The following is a 17,214-nucleotide window of genomic DNA, read 5'->3' as shown; positions in this document are numbered from 1 at the left end:
GTATAGGGTGTCATCCCAGCTCGCTACAACACTGCGCACAACATGTAGAGAAAGTGGGGGGCAGATCTGTGTGCGGCGTCTGAGAAACCGGGAAATTTAGTTTGCTTTTGGCAAAGAGAATTTTACCAAACAGCGCATATTTCTTCACTCCTCTCGTCAAGCCTTCAGAAAGTCAAAACTGCAAGCATCGAGGGCTGCAGCTTCTCAGACTTAGGCGCCTTGGGAAAACGTTGGGAGGAGGAAAGAAGAGGGAAGGAAAAAGGCCGATTTCGCTGCCCGAGTCGCGGCCGCGCCTGTTCCCCGGGGACCGCCAGGGGGCGTGCCAGCCCGCTTGCGGCAGAGCCTTGGGCACGTGACCACCGCCCAGCCCTCCCGCTTTACGGCCGGTCGCCGAGGCGGCGGTTACCTTGGGGACGGGGCTTGGGTGACAACCGTAACTAAGGAGCGCGTGGAGGAGAAAGCTCTGGCTGCTGGAGGCAGGGGAGGTGTCAGGGGTCCAGGCGGCGGGACGGCCCGGCCATTGAGGCCCACGGAGGGTGCGCTCTGTGAGTCGGGGGCCGGGGGTCCTGGCGTGGGAGGGCCCGGTGCCCCGCGGGGGGCGCTCGCCCCGCCGGGCCAGGCCTGGGGCGGCCTCGGAGAGACCTGAGCTGGAGGAAGGAGCCGCGCCTGGGCGTTGTGACCCCCACAGACGCCCCCCCCCCAACACCTTCCTTCCACCTCTCGCCTGACCCCCCGCATCAGGATGCGCTGGCAAAGTTTGCAGTCGGCGCGGGCCTCGTGCTAAGGGCCCCGTGCTGGAAAGAATAGTAGTGATTTTTGAGATGGAGGGACCAAGCCAGAGAGGTCCGCCTCTTTCTAGCTGTGTGATCTGAGTACGTCCATCAACTCCCAGAGCCTCACACTCAAGTTTGTCAGGAGGAATGCATGAGAGACTGTGTTAGAAGGCTTTCAAACTTCGTAAACTATCGCCACCTTTCTCAGCCGCTCTGCTGCGGCTGCGTGAGCATTTTACATATGTCATCTCAACCCCAGAATTTAGGGCTCTCATTTTTATTTTGCCTGTGAGCGAATTTGGACTCTGAGGGGTATAGTGACTTGCTCAAGGTCACAGAGCAAGTGAGTGGTGGAACTAGGATTCAGTGCTAGGAGAGCAGTGAATATATATATATAATTCAATATATATATAATATATATAATATATATAATTCAATATATAATATATGTAATTCAATATATAATATATATAATTATGTATAATATATATAATTCAATATATATAATATATAAAAATTATATATAATATATATAATTCAATATATATAATATATGTAATTCAATATATATATATTGAATTAAAGGGCTCTAAAGTTATTCCTAGAAAGGTGAGAGGCCCTGAGATCAATAGGTTGAAGATTTAGGACAGTCTTTCCCAGAAGTATGACATTATTTTTATTGCTGTGGAAAGGAACCAGAGCCAGCGTTGCGCTATTCATCGATAGGTTACTGCACCAGGAAATTAAAACGGGAAACAGAGGGAACTGCTAATTGTTATGGTTAACATTTCTCTAGAGGAAATTCTACAAAGAAGAATGTCAGGTGCAGGGGAAGACCCACTAGAAGAAACAGAAAAAGATGGAGACACGAGAGTGGAAGAAGAAGAAGAAGAAGAAGAAGAAGAAGATTATAGTTCATATTATAGAGAGGCAGAAAGCATGCTGCAGGATTTGAAGGAAGATGATATATTCGAATGGGGAAAGCCTTGGGAGGAGGAGGAGGAGGAAGAGGAAGGAGAGGAGGAGGGGGAGGAGAAGGGCGGGGTGGAGGAGAAATGGGAAAAGGTGGAGGAAGGGGAAGAGGACTGGGAGGAAGAAGGGGAGGAGGAGGAAGGCGTGGAAGAGAAAGGGGAGGAAGAGGAAGAAGAGGAGGAGGAGGAGGGAGAAGGTGGGAAAGAGGAGGCTGTCAGAGAAAAAAGGAAGGAAAGGGCTGCAGCGGTGAGGACAGAGGTAGCTGTGGGCGTACAGGAAGAAACCACAGCGAAGCCCCAAGAAATCACCAAGTCCAAGATCAGTGTGAAGAAACTTCCATTGACGGATTCCCAGGCAGGAACTTTTCTAGTAAGTAGTAATTGTAAGTCATTCATTCACTCATTCATTCATAATCACTAAATGAACACTTACTATATGCCAGGCTATGGGGATACAAATAAGATATAATCCATTCTCTTAAGGAATTCTAGGGTGTATCAGAAGGCAGACCTGAACACTATAAAACAATATGCTAAGTGCCGTGATTGAAAGATGCAAGGAAGATATTTAAAAACAAAACAAAACAAAAAACTGGGACACTTAACCCAGCTAGGGGGATGGTCAGGGGAAGCTTCCTGGAGGAGGTGTGCACCAGAGCTGATGCAAAGAACGGCTAGGGATTAGCTGGAGTGTGCTTGTCTGAGAACACAGTCAGTGTGGTTATAGTGATGTAGGCTTTCCACAGACACTCCCGGGAGGAGAACTCAGCCGTGGTCCATGGAGAAGTGACCACTCCGTGACCACTCTGTCCTCAGAGAGGACCAGTGCCACTTAGAAGAATGATTCTGCTGTGTGGTTCTACTAGTGGGCCAGGAATAAACCTGGCACACCCATGACTTAGGTTATTTAAGTACAAAATGTCCCAGGCTCCTTTTTAAAGCACTTCATGGTTCCCATGTGAAGCTGACACAAGACTGGCTGATTAGGGATAGAAAGGAACATTTATGAGGAAATGCCGCAGCACATACTGTAATTGAAACCACAGTCTTCTTTTTTAAGAGAACTCATAGTGGTAGTGAGTCAAAGCGTGCATCACAATCGGAGCATTTGGAAACAAACGAGCTTTTTAGAGACTTGAGCTCACAACTAAGATTTCGTGATTTGGATCAAAGCAATTCTGAGGAATTACAGATTCATTCCTCTGACTCGCAGCCCTCCAGGAAGCTCGGGGAGAACGCCGACCAGCTGCCCCAAGATGAATTGGGACAAGGAGGGACAGATTTGGAAGCAGAAAAGGGAGAAAGGATACAAGACAAAAGATCATCATACTTAAGTGAGGAAAAAGAAAAAGAATTCCAGCCCAAGACGGAGATGCCAAAGGAGTCACTGGTGGCCACCAGCAAGGACATTCTGTTCCAAAAGAATGACAGAGCCAACGCGTACCCTCTGGTGAGTGTAACACGCTTTTTGATTTCCTCCAGAGCTTGGAGAGCATTGTGAAATAGGGGAATTTTATACACATGGGAAAAAAATACCACCAGAAAGATCCTTTTTAAACTAATAATAGACTTGTGTGTTTTCAAGTTCGGTTCCGCGCTCTGGCTGGACCTGAGTGACAGAGCACGACGGGAACACCACATCCGGGTCCGATAGTGTTTCCGCAGGCAGGAAATTCTGGACGTGGCTCGTCTGTTGCACAGGGTGCTGGCTTCTGTGGAAGAGTCAAGCTCCGTCTCTCCTCCCCCCTCCCCTCTCTCCTCTCTCTCACGTTGTGCTCTTCCTCCTCCATTCCTTTCCCCTTTCCCCCCTCTCCTCACTTCTTCTGCCTTAGCTTGCTTGATACCTTTACAGGCTCCTAAAGCCATTATAGGCTCCCAAAACTATCCATTCCAAGATGGGTCAGAAAGTGAAAGGTAAGGACCGGGGCACCTGGGTGGCTCAGTCAGTTAAGCAGCAGGTCATGATCTCAAGGTTTGTGAGTTTGAGCCCCGCATCAGGCTCTGGGCTGAGAGCTTGGAGCCTGGAGCCTGCTTCAGATTCTGTGTCTCCTCTCTCTCTGCCACCCCCCCTTGCCCCCTCTCAAAAATAAACATCAAAAAATTTAAGAAAAAGTGAAAGGTATGGAAAAAAAGTGAAAGCCACTGTGAAACACACCAGGCAGTCCAAAGGAATCTGCCTTTGCCGCCAGTGACAATATTCCAGAGAGGCGCCATCTGCGAGGAATAAAAATATTATCATTTACCAAGAGAAGGGAGAGCAGTTTTTCCCCTCCTTCCTCCATCTGCTACTGAAAACTGCCTTGTAGAATTCATCTCCTGTGTTTCTTTTTTCCCTGTAGAGTCGACCCTTGGAAGATTTCTAAGTGACTGAATGTATACAAAGTGTTTAATGTAGCTCCGAACACATAGGGCACACTTGAGTGTCAACAAGTAGATGATAATGACAGTGGTGGTGATGGTGATAAGGATGAGGATGCTGGAAAATGTCTAGTGAGAAGTGCAGACACCTGACAGCCTCCTTTCTGTACATTTGGCTTACTTTGAGCAATGGAGTTCAAGGTCAAAGCTTGCGATTGTTCTGTCTGAAAGAAAGAATATTTAAGTTTTAGAGCCCTTGAAGACTTTTGTGTTGTTTAGCCAGCTAACAAGACATCAGGTAATAGCACTAATGAGACCACGTGACCGTGGTGCCTGAGGTTAACCTTGGGCTGACGTCAGAACCAAACCTCCCTCCATGCTTTGAGTACACCTTCTTTCTTTTCCCGTTCCTGTGTTGTTTTCCCTTTCTGTTAAAATTAATAGTTGCTTCTTGTATATATAAAAAAAAAAATTAAGCAAAGCAGATCCCCCTTCTCACACTGACCGCGCCCATCCCAGTTCCCAGAGGTGACTACTGTTACGGTTTGGTATAACTGTGGATCTTTCCAGACCTTTTTCTGTGCATCTACAGACCTGTTATCTGCGTGATTCCATGAACGTGTGTGCACCCACATCACTGCACACATTAGTTTTTGTGCTCTTTACCAGTGAGAGATTCTGCATGTCTGCAGAGTGTTTTTCCACATTAAGTGGAATTAAAGATTAAGATATATTAAACATCTTGGAAGATTTTTTTTGTATCAGTGAATGTAGATCTGTTTCCTCATTAAAACATTTTTAAAAAATGTTTGTTTATTTTTGAGAGAGAGGCAGAGCATGATTGGGGGAGGGGCAGAGCGAGAGGGAGACACAAAATGTGAAGCAGGCTCCAGGCTCTGAGCTGTCAGCACAGAGCCCAGTGCAGGGCTAGAACTCATGAACCACGATGTCATGACCTGAGGTGAAGTTGAACACTTAACCAACTGAGCCGTACTGGCGTCCCCATTTCCTCATTTTAAATTCAGTCGTTTCACTATTATTGATGGCCATTTATGTTCTTTCCGATTTTGTGTTCTCAGCAGAGGTGCTTCAGTGACTGCTTCTGAATCTATCTCTGTGCCCGTGGTACCGTCCTTTTCCCTTGGGGTCCCCTGCCTCATCCCAAAGGCCTGGAATAACTCACAGTGCTCATGGTAAATAAGCATAACCATGGATACTGTCTCCAGCCAAGAAAGAAGGGTCTCCTGCGTTTATGAGAGGAATCTTGTGACTGTCAAATGTAGTGAAATCTGGTTTCGACAATAACGTTTTGTTTTCATGTTTTAGAAGAAGATTGCCATAAGAGATGGCTATGTGCGTGCTCAGTCACCACGAGTGCAAAATGCAATGAATACTGTGTGGTTTCAACTAATGTGAGCACTGCTTGAGCAAGGAAGTTCCGTTATTACTGAATGAATGAGTTATTAAAAACCTCTAAACACTTAGCCATCGCCTTAGACACCACCACATTCGATTAATTCACCTTAGTAAATTTTTTAAAGCTTATTTATTTTGAGAAAGAGAGAACGTGAGAGTTGGGGAGGGGCAGAGAGAGAGACAGAGAGAGAGACTCCCAAAGCCTCTGAGCTGTCAGCACAGAGCCCCACCCAGAGTTGATCCCACGAACCATGAAGTCATGATCTGAGCCGAAACCAAGAGTTGAATGCTTAACTGACTGAGCCACCCTGGCGCCTGGCGTTAGTTAATTTTTTAAATGGACTGATTTTTTTAAAGTAATCTCTGCACCCAGTGTGGGGCTGAAACTCATGACCAACTGAGCCACCAGGCGCCCCTAATTGGACTATATTTTTGAGCAGTTTCGGTTTATAGCAAACTGAACGAAAAGTAGAATTCCCATCTACTCCCTTGGGCTCCTCCACCCCTAGGTTTGCCTTTCATTAATATCTTGCATTAGCGTGGGACATTTGTCACAGTGGATGAGCCGATATCGAGCTGTTGTTGTTATGTTTTAAAATATTTATTTATTTTGAGAGAGAGAGAGAGAATCCTAAGCAAGCACAGAGCCTGACACAGGGCTTAAACTCACAAACGATAAGACCGTAGCCTGAGCCGGAAGAGTCAGATGTTTACCCTGCTGAGCCCCCATCTTAACCATTTTCAAGTGTACAGTGTACTGGTAAATACCTTCTTCACACTGTGCTGCAGCCAGGGCCGGGAACTCATCTCGCAAAACCAAAACTCCCTCCCCGTTAAACAACATCTTCCTATTCCCCAGCTCAGCCCCTGGCCACCACCATTCTACTTTCTGTCTCTGTGGATCTGACTCCTCTAGGGACATCACATGTAAGTGGAATCACAAAGTCTTTGTCTTGTGACTGGTGGATTTCACTTACACGATGTCCTCAAGGTTCTTCCATGTTATAGAATGTGTCAGAATCTCCTTCCCCTTGAAGACTGAATACTATTCACATTTTGTTTGTCCATTCATCCGTCGAGGGACACTTGGGTGGCTTCTACCTTTTTGCTTTTTTAAAATGTTTGTTTATTTTTGAGAGAGAGATAGAGACAGAGTATGAGCCGAGGAGGGACAGAGAGAGAGAGGGAGACACAGGACCCGAAGCAGGCTCCAGGCTCTGAGCTGTCAGCACAGAGCCCAATGAGGCTCAAACTCACAGATGGTGAGATCATGACCTGAGCCAAAGTTGGTCGCTTAACCAACTGAGCCACCTGTCCCTACCTTTTGGCTTTTGTGAAAGATGCTGCTGTAAACCTGGGTGTATGAATGTATCTTTGAGACCCTGTTTTCAGTTCTTTTGGGTATACACACAGAACTGTAATTGCTGTAATATATGGTAATTTTGTTTTCAAGTTTTTGAGGAATCCCCGCGGTGTTTCCACAGAAGCTGAGCCATTCACGTTCCCACCAAGAGTGCATCATGGTTCAGTTCCTCTACATCCTTGTGGAATTACCTGTAAACATTAAAAAAAATTTTTTTTTAATTTTTTATTTATTTTTGAGACAGAGAGACAGAGCATGAGTGGGGGAGGGACAGAGAGAGAGGGAGACACAGAATCTGAAACAGGCTCCAGGCTCTGAGCTGTCAGCACAGAACCCGATTCAGGGCTTGAACCCATGAACTGTGAGATCATGACCTGAGCCGAAGTCACACTTAAGGCTGGGCCGCTTAGGCACCCCCCGTAAACATTTTTTCAAGTTTATTTATTTATTTTGAGAGAGAAAGAGCAAGCAGGGTAGGGTTAGAGAGAGAGAAAGAGGGAGAGAGAGAGAGAGAGAATCCTAAGCAGGCTTTGCACCATCAGCGCTCAAACCCACCGTGAGATCATGACCTGAGCCGAAATCAAGAGTTGGACGCTTAACCAACTGAGACACTCAGACGCCCCAGAATTTACCTTCTAAAGTGTACAATTCATTGGGTTTTAGCCTGTTCACAAGGCTGTGCAACCATCAGGACTAGGCAGTTCCAGAACATTTTTATCCCTCTCCAAAGAAACCCATCCCCCTTAGCGGTCACTCCCCAGCCTCTCTTCCAGCCCTCCAGCCCCTGGCAGCTGCTCATCCACTTTCTGTCTCTGTGGATGGAATCACACACCGTGTCTGGTGCCTTTCACTCAGCGTCATGGCTTCAAGGGGCATCCACACTGTAGAACGTGGCTGAGGACTTTCTTGAAGTGATTTCTCTTCTTTGGACCTGATGATGTGAACTCTTTCTCCTCCAGAGTCTGGGCCAGGCGCTCCTGGCGTCCCAGCTCTGGGCTCGGGCACAGTAGTGTCTTACTGGCTTCACCTTTGTCTTCCAGACCTTGACTTGGTCTTTCGGCTGGAACAGTTCTCTTCCTGTTTACTACATTCGAGACGAAAACCAGAGAGTTCTTCTGTATGTCTGTGCTCACAATGCAGTCATCTACAATGTTTTAGAGAATAATCAGCACCATCTTCAGGTATACAAGGTTGTCTTTTTTTTTTTTTTTATCACAAGTAAAAGAGGTTGTCTTTCACTAGAATGTAACATTTTGTTTTTTATTGCAAGGGCTGACTTCATTCTATCACTCTCATGTTTTCCTGCCTTCTTAACTATAGCAAATCTTATCTTTAGAAACACAGTTTATTATTACTCATTGTCTCTCTGATCCTAATCAGAATCAATTAACAAATAGCAATTGATTTTAATTTTATAGCAACAAGAATTTAAAGGATCTTTTTTTTTTTTTTTTGCATTACCCTAAAAATGTGATCAGGGGAGATCATGTTGTCTCCACAGATCCAGGGGGAACGCAAAAGGCTTCAGCAGGGGTTCGAACCTTTTGCAGGTTTAAAAGGGCGTTCATTGATCTTCATAATCATGCTGAGAAGTGGGTGTTAATATCCCCATTTTACAGAAGAAAAAACTGAGGCTCAGAATAGGTTAACTGACTTGCCTAAGACTGCAGGTGAAGCAGGACTTGAGTCTGGGTCCCCTGACTTGAAAGTATTGAGGAGGTTGGTTGTCTTCCTATCCCTTCCCCCCTTGAGCACCTTCATTTATTTTCAGGGCCCTCTGTGCCTCCCTGAGTGTCCCACATGCCTGCCCTCCCTCCCCCCACCACTCTGCTTCCTCCATTCCTGACATTTCCATCATTTACCTGACCAAATGTCCTCTTTTCTTGGACTTTCCTGACTTTCCACTCGTTAACCGGGTAAACAGTTCTGTGTTACCCTTTTCAATGGACATATATTTTAATAAGGACCTTCCTCAATCAGTATCTTGGCCAGAAGCATCACAAAGGATTTTCCAAAAGCCCATTGTGCCAGGGATCCAAGCCATGGTGGGTGTCGCCGGAGGAAGTTGCTCTCTAGAAGTCCAGAAACAGACACAAAACCAGCCAGCACCCCTCCGCGGGGCTCAGCTGGATGTGTGGCACTGAGCACAGTCGTAATGGCACAGGGAAGAGGGAGAGCTGGTGTCTGCGGAGTCAGCAAGCGGCAGGAGTGGACAGAGGGGCTGAGAAATGAGGACCATGCCAGGCAGGTGTCCAGCCCCCTTCAGAGTGAGCTGGCTGGGAATGGCCTTGACCATTCATTCATTCATTCATTCATTTCAGATATTTCTCAAAACCTCTGTGTTTCAGATTCTGGGTCTGTAATCATGAACAAAACACCCCACCTCGTGGAGCTTACAGTCTCATAAATACATAATTACGAATTATAACAAGCCCTTCAAAGGAAATGTGGGAATGCTGTAGGGGAGAGGTCAAGAGTGAGAGCCGGACCTCAGGCTGGGTTGGCTGAGAATGTAGACATGCCCTTTTGGTGGAGATCTGACTGATGAGAATGAACCAGCCAGGGACAGGTTGAGGAGGAGCATTCTAGACTGAGTTTGCAGGCCTGGGCAGGTCTGGGTGTGGGGCCCAGAAAGGAGGCCAGTATGGCTGGTGCAGAGTGAGCGAGGAGAGATGAAGATGGGAGGAAACAGGCTATTTCCTGGCAGGGAGCACTACCATTTTGTCTGTGTTTCCAGAAGATTCCAGAAGTTACGGGGAAAGGATTGTAGGGGGCTAGGAATGAAAGCAGATAGACCAGCGAGGAGCCTTTTGCTCCAGAGCTGCTCAGTGACCTGACGTGGACACTCTTAGGGAGATGATGCCCCCAGGGAGGTTCCAGGGGACAGGGCAGAACCCCAATATTTATTCTCAACCTGGGTTCAGAGTTGGGGACATGCCTACACTTGTAGGAAGCCCCTGTTCTTTGGGAAGTGGGGCTTATCCCAGTGTTTTGAGGGAGAGAAAATGTGAACACCGCTGGCTATGGAGGAATGCCAGGGAAAGCCGGTGGGCATGGAGTTTTCAGCCAGATGAACCTGGAAGGGGAGCTCCGTTCTCTCTCTGGGGCCCCAGCCACTCCTAGCAGTGCCAAAGCCTGGGTCGTGTCCTTGACGCTTCAAAGCATTTTCTCTCCATTTCTTCAGGGCCACCCCAACATGATCTCCTGCCTCTGCGTCAGTGAGGATAGGCGGTGGATTGCCACGGCCGACAAAGGGCCCGACTGCCTGATAATTATATGGGACTCCTTCACAGGGTAGGCTGGGTGCCGTCATGCTTTCTCCTGCTTAGTGTCATGCGTCTGCCCCGGCGCCCAGGATGGGTGAGCAAGGCCGGCCTGGGCGTGCAGAAACCAGGGACGGGATGCGGGCTGAGGGGCAAAGTGGCCTGGGGAGGCTGGCCATCTTGTTGCCTTGAGTGACATTACCTTGGTGAATTTCCCGCTTACAGTTCTTGGCTGTTGAGGCTCAAAAACTTCGTTTGGCGGCGTCCCAGAGTAGACGGGGCTGAGGGAGGTTAACTCGCACAGACCCAGCTTGGAGGCCCAGAGAAGTGAAGGGACTTTCCCCACCTGCGGAAGGAGGAGGCTCCTCACACCTGCTGTTGTAGTCTTCTTGGGCTGCTCTAAGAAATCACCACATGCCGAGGGGCCTAAAATGACAGCAAGTTGTTCCCTCACAGTTCACGAGGCTGGAAGCCTAAAATCGGGTTGCCTGCGGGGGGGTACGTTCTGGGACTCCGAGCAAGAGTCTGTTCCAGGCCGCTCTCCCAGCTGCTGCTGGTGGCTGGCAGCCCTTGACGGTCCTTGGCTGGTGGACTGGTCACTCTAGTCCCTGCCTCTGTCTTCACGTGGTATTTTCCGCTGGTGTCTCTTTGTGTCTTCTCTTCTGGGAGGTCAGCAGTCATTGAATTTAGGGTCCATCCTAATCTAGTATGACTTCTTTTTAACAAACGACATCTGCTAAGACTCTATCCCCACACAATGCTCATATTCTGAGGTTCTGGGTGGACATGACTTTTGAAGGGGGACCCTTCAACCCACTACCAGTAGAGCATAGTACCTAGCCTGTGACAGATGCTTATATGTGAGTTTTCTTTCTTAATTCCTGGTCCTAGAGGCAGAGAGCACTGCTGGATTAGCTGACAAGATCGTAAGGCTCTGGTTGGGTGGGGGGTGATGTCGGGGTGGACGAGGCCAGTTGGGCTAGATTAGGAAGAAGGTGTGTTTAATGCTCTCGAGTGTTCTGGAAAGTTAGATTGGATCTTCTAAGACACAAGTCCCCCAGGTGGCCGGGGACCTGCATAGGCCCATGCTGCCTCATCCTGGTCCTACTGGATGTCTCAGTGGCGTTTGGCACTCTTCGCTTCCTTGGCATCTCTCAGACCACGTCTCCTGGTTCTCATCGGACTTACCGCCTCTTCTCAGACTCTTCTGTGTCTCTCTCCCTCTGGCCTCTCTTAACCGTGGCCTGAGGATGCATTGGTATTGTTCTCCAACCAGGAAGGAGCAGACCGGAGACTAGAAACCACACTGTCTTCATCTCAATGCCACCTCAACATTGGGGCACCTGGGTGGCTTAGTCAGATAAGCGTCTGACTTCAGCTTGTGTCATGATCTCGGGGTTTGTGAGTTCAAGTCCTGCGTTGGGCTATCTGCTGTCAATGCAGAGCCCACTTCAGATCCTCTGTCCCCCTCTCCCCAACCATCTCTCTCTCTCAAAAATAAGTAAACGTTAAAAAAAAAATAACCACCTCAATACTTTCTGTTTTCACTGATGAGGAAGGTGCCAGAGGACATTTCACCTGGATGTCTCATGGTATCTCTTGCTAAAATGTCCCAAACNCCGCAGCTTCACTCTGCAGTCCAGCCTCTGGGACACTGATTGTGTTCTGTTGTAGCAAAGTATACGTAACATAAAATTGACCATCTCCATGGTTTTTAAGTGTATAATTCAGTGGCATTAATTGCACTCACAGTGTTATGCAATCTCACCACTATTCCCAGAACATTTTCATCACCCCCCAAACAGAAACTCTGTGCCAGCAAGGCCCCCCCCCCCACTGCCCCCAATCTACTTCTGTCTCCAGACACCTGCCTGTTGCTAGTTCGTGTCATGGGATTGTACGTGGCTTTTGCGTGTGCCTTCTCTCTCTCAGCATGTTCCCAAGGTTATTCTGTGTGGTAGCCTGAGCCAGTGGTTCCTTTCTTCTTCTAGCTGCTCAAGGGTCCAGTGCATGGATATACCCGTTTTGCTTATCCATTCATCTGTTGATTTTTAAAAATCACTTTATATTTTTTAGATGTTTATTTATTTATTTTTGAGAGAGAGAGAGAGAACAGGGGAGGGGCAGAGAGAGAAAGAGCTAGAGAATTTCAAGCAGGCTCCACACTGTCAGCACAGAGCCCAGTTTGAGGCTTGAACTCATGAACCATGAGGTCATGACCTGAATCAAAATCAAGAGTTGGACACAGTGGACTGAGCTACCCTGGAGCCCCTAAAAATCATTTTATTAAAAAAACTTTTTAGTGTTTATTTTTGAGAGAAAGAGAGAGAAAGAGACAGAGTAGGGGAGAGATATGGGTCGGGAAGGGGCAGGGAGAGGGAGACACAGAATCCCAAGCAGGCTTCAGGCTCTGAGCTGTCAGCACAGAGCCTGATGCAGGGCTCGAACTCATGAACTGTGAGATCATGACCTGAGCCAAAGTCAGACACCCAACAGACTGAGTGCCCCAGGCACCCCCGTAAAAATCATTTTAATTGAAAGCTAATGTGTCCTTTGGCTACATCTCAAGTCTTAGTCCTCTTCCTAGAGGTGCTCAATTTGGTGTATTTCCTTCCAGGACATTTGCTGTTGTCTTAAATACATGTATATGGGTATCGTCATGTATCATTTTGTGGTTTTTCTCCACAGCAGTCTTTTTAAAGTTTATTTACTTATTTATTTTGAGAGAGAGGGTGAGAGAGAGTGAGCACAAGTTGGGGAGGGGCAGAGAATGAGGAGACAGAATCCACGCAGGCTCTGAGCTGTCAGCACAGAGTCTGACATGGGGCTCAAACTCATGAGCCACGAGATCATGACCTGAGCCAAAGTCAAGAGTCAGATGCTTAACCCACTGAGACTCCCAGGTGCCCCCTCCCTGCTTTTTTGTTTTTAGAGAGAGAGCATGAGCTGGGGAGAGGTTGTGTTTCTCGCCTGCTTAAACCCACTGAGAGGCCGCCCATTGCCAACCCAGCCTGTGTCACAGGGAATATGCACCCTGATTCATAGCCATGGGAACACGTCCCCCAGAAAGTGAAACTCCCCGTTGACATGACTAGCTGTCATCTGTGGCTGTCACACCCGTTCAGCTGTAAGTACTGGGACATCCAACTTAACACACGAGGGAGCTATATCCGGAGACAGAGTCCACAGGCAGGAAGGTGGCCCCTCAGGTGTGTCTCTTCTCTGAAGCCGTCGCTCACAGCTGCCTTCCCCAGGCACCGCTGGCCCCCTTGGAAAGGGTTTATTCTTTTGCTTTTTCTCTTGCTTGCAGAGCTGTCTCCCCCACTAGACTGGCAGTGACTCTGGCAGCGATTTTTTTTTCCAATTACAAAGTAAAATGCATCTGCGGTTACCAATTCAGTATGTCGATATGAGTTTTATGATATAGTAAAGATGACTTTGGGGCCCAGAAAAGATTATTTGGTTTTTAGAATTAATATTCACTTTATTAAAGTTATAAACTAAAACCCACAGTTTTTCCTTAAGCTTTTTGTTCAACTTATAAATCTTACTCCTTTTATAAATCTAGCACATTTTTGCAACTGCCTTTAAGGGGGTTTTGATTAATGTTTGGCCCCACTCACAAATTCGATTATTAACTCCTTTTAAGCATTTTAAAACTGCACTTAGAAATTGAATATATTTGGTTTTATCTTTAAGTTCTTTAGCAGTCTGATTAAAAAAATAAACCCTTCACCTATACTTAAGCAATTCTTGTAAATCTAATAAATTAGACATAACTATGGCAAATTTTAAGTTCTTGTAAGTATTCTAATATTGTTTATAAACCCAGTGCGATTTGAATTTGAAATCATAAGTCTAAATCAACTACAGACCTTAAATTAGAATCACAAATCTAATCCGTCAGAGACTCTGAGACGTTAAATTCTCTTAAACATCACGGTCCCTGAACAAAATGAACACATTCTCTTACCACAGATCCGTCTGCAGTGTAGGCCCGACGGACATCATCGTCTCTAGATTGGATTCTGAAAACCTGCAGGGATGAGACCCCTTTTCCCCCTGAGGGAATTGCTGTGGCATTTGTAGTAACGCCAGGACTGCCTTCCCACGTGAATTTGGGAGGTACTTCCCTGTGACAGGGAACAGCCAGGTCCTCAGCTGGGGCAGAGACTTGGTCCTGGCCAGTTGGGGCACCCGAGTGACAAGGGCTGTATAATGAAAAACAATGGGGAGACATCAGTCCACTGTCCGTACCACCTGCTCTTCCAGGGCAAGTCAGGGACCCCGCCCCCCTCCCCCCCATCACTCCCATACTTGCTCTTGCTGTCTCCTGCCTGTCTTTGGCTCTATCAGACATTTAAATATCTAATTAAATTCTGCTTGTGCAGGGCCTTTGCTTGCTTCCTACGCTTCTACGGTCTTGCCAGTGACACAGTGTAGAAGTGAATGAGGAAAAGCAAACGAAAGTCCCTCCTCACCCAAACACATCTCCAGAGTCACCCTTGTGTGGTTTGCAGTCCATTCCTCCAGACTTTTCTATGCACATACATGCACACACACTCTCCCCCATTCAGGACGACGGTGTGTATACTGTTGCACAACTTGTTTTTTCACACAATTTGGACACCTTCCCACATCTACCTCATTCTTTTTAAAAGTGGCATATTTTTCATTATACGGTTATGTCATAATATACTTTTTAATTTATTTTATTTTTGTATTTTATGTATTTTAAAATTTTATTTATTTATTTATTTATTTATTTAGAGAGCATGAGCAGGGGAGGGCCAGAGAGAAAGAGAGAGAATCTTAAGCAGGCTCTGCACTGTCAGTGTAGAGTCTGATGTGGGGCTCGAACTCATGAATCGTGAGATCATGACCTGAGCTGCCTGAGTTCCCCCAACCCTGAGCAGCCACGGATCTGCTTTCTGTCCCTATGGATTTTCTAATTCTGGACATTTCCTCTTGATGGACTTATACAGTATATGGTCTTTGTGACCAGCTTCTGTCACTTCACAGTGTGTTTTCGAGGCTCACTTACAGCCCGTGTCAGTGCGCCAGGCCATTGTATGCCTGGACCATGGTTTGTTTCTCCATAGCTCTTATGCTTTTGAAGTGAGTCCCTCTGGGAAGCAAGGCAGACCTCAGCAAATGCTCATTCCCTGGTCCCGTTTTGCAGCATTCCTGTGCACACAATATTTGACAGCTGCCCAGAAGGGAACGGCATCAGAGCCATCGCCATCACCTGGGACGCCAAGTATCTGGCGACCATCTCAGATGCTGAAATCCAGGTACAGGGCGCGTTGGGTCAGCCTCAGCCAGGCTGTCGAGTGTATCCCAGTGGGCGGCTCTGCGCAGGCTGCACGGCAGGTGTGATGCTCTGTGACCAGACTCCATGGCACCTTGTCAGGGGCTCTGTGCCCGTGGCTCAGCTCAGAGCGCTGTCCCCAGTTAACTGAAGTTACAGAGTTACCACGAGAGGCGTGGGGTACCTCTTCAGGAACTTTCTCATTCTCTTCTGTGTGCTGTTCAACTCACAGAAAGTTTGCATCTGGAGGTGGACTTTAGCAGTGGAAACACCAGCGTGTACCCTTGACCTTCCCAAAGAGTATGGATTTCAGGTGAGTTCAATTTGAGTCTGTAATACTCTGCCTGCAGTGACACTGAGCCCAGGTCAAAGCCGACTTTCTGTTTTACTAGAGTTTGATTACGGTGCACTAGAGGTTGTAAAAAAAAAAAAAACAGTTTCATCTCCATGATCTCGTTTTATTTTTGATGATAGTGGCAATGTTTTTCTAAGCACTTGTTATGTGCCAGATTCTGCTAAGTTCTTTACAAATAATCCATACAAACATGCTGGGAAGGAGTTACTGCTTTAGTAAAGTCTGTGGAATGCTACTATTAATTGTTAGATAATTTGTCTGAAGTCATCAGCTAGCAGCCTTTCTGATTCTAGAGGCATGCTCTTAGTTGCTCTTCATATCGGGAAGTTATTATTAGTCTCGGTTTGCTTGAAGCAACTTGCCAAGGACACCCACAAAGTTTGCCCTGCCGTTCTGCCTTGTCTTACTCATACTTGCACCCTCCGGTCATCACACGCTTGCTGAGTGCCTACTATGCAGCAGACACTGTGCACGCTGCATACCTGGCTTGCAGGACCTGAGACCCAGTCAGAGGGGCCGGGTGACGAGGCTCCACCAGGCATACATCGTGCTGCAGCTTTATGTCCGTTTCTCTCCTTCTGCCCCCCAACTTTCCTCCGCTTCCCTGAAAAAAGTTTCCTTAGAGGTTTTCTAAGCTGAACTGAGAGGGTAGCCGCCACCCATGTGCGGGTTTCGCTATTGCTGCAAAAAAACACCTCTGGGATTTTGATAGAGATTACATGGAATCTATAGATCGCTTTGGGTAGTTATTGGTCTCTGAACAACCCATGGGTGCAAGATGTCTTTCCATTTATTATGTCTTCTTGAATTTCCTTCAGCAGTGTTCTATAGTTTGTAGTGTACAGATCTTTCACCTCAATTTATTATGAAGTATTTTTATGCCATCATAAGTGGATTCATTTTCTTTAAAAAATTTTTTTGATGTTTATTTATTTTTGAGAGAGAGAGAGACAGAGAGACAGAGCTTGAATGGGGGTGGGGGAGGGGCAGAGAGAGAGAGAGAGGGAGACACAGAATCCAAAGCAGACTCCAGGCTCTGAGCTGGCAGCAAAGAGCCTGATGTGAGGCTTGAACCCATGGACCGCAAGATCATGACCTGAACCAAAGTCAGGTGCTTAGCTGACTGAGCCACCCAGGAGCCCCAGTGGATCTGTTTTCTTAATTTCCTTCTCAGATTGCTCATTGCTAATGCTGTCTATGGAAACTCAACTGATTTTTGTGGGCCAATTTTGTGTCCTGAAACTTTGCTGAATACATGTGGCTACTTAAGTTTAGTTTGATTAAAATGAAATACAGCTACAAATTCATTTCCTCAGTGTCACTACATTTCAAGTACTCATTAGCCACGTGTGGCTAGTGGCTGCCGTGTTTGACAGCACAGATTATTGAACATCTCCATCATGC

General features: G+C 46.9%; 1 protein-coding gene across 1 annotated transcript in view; it reads left to right on the top strand.

The window, feature by feature from the left end:
- The first annotated feature begins 463 nt into the window (after positions 1-463).
- The window catches only part of CFAP251 (cilia and flagella associated protein 251), a 57,692-nt gene continuing 40,941 nt past the window's right edge, over positions 464-17,214 (top strand). The window contains exons 1-8 of the mRNA XM_077747955.1: positions 464-545; positions 1,570-1,838; positions 1,953-2,114; positions 2,958-3,194; positions 7,922-8,062; positions 10,066-10,175; positions 15,327-15,438; positions 15,688-15,768. Of these exons, the coding sequence (XP_077604081.1) occupies positions 1,590-1,838; positions 1,953-2,114; positions 2,958-3,194; positions 7,922-8,062; positions 10,066-10,175; positions 15,327-15,438; positions 15,688-15,768 (1,092 nt within the window). The 5' untranslated portion in view covers positions 464-545; positions 1,570-1,589. The remainder of the gene's footprint in view (positions 546-1,569; positions 1,839-1,952; positions 2,115-2,957; positions 3,195-7,921; positions 8,063-10,065; positions 10,176-15,326; positions 15,439-15,687; positions 15,769-17,214) is intronic.

The sequence above is a fragment of the Crocuta crocuta genome, unplaced genomic scaffold, assembly GCF_008692635.1.
Source record: "Crocuta crocuta isolate KB4526 unplaced genomic scaffold, BGI_CrCroc_1.0 scaffold29, whole genome shotgun sequence".
In the NCBI taxonomy this organism is placed as follows: Eukaryota; Metazoa; Chordata; class Mammalia; order Carnivora; family Hyaenidae; genus Crocuta; species Crocuta crocuta.
The sequence above is the reverse complement of the archived record's forward strand: the minus strand, read 5'-3'. Positions and strand labels throughout refer to the sequence as shown.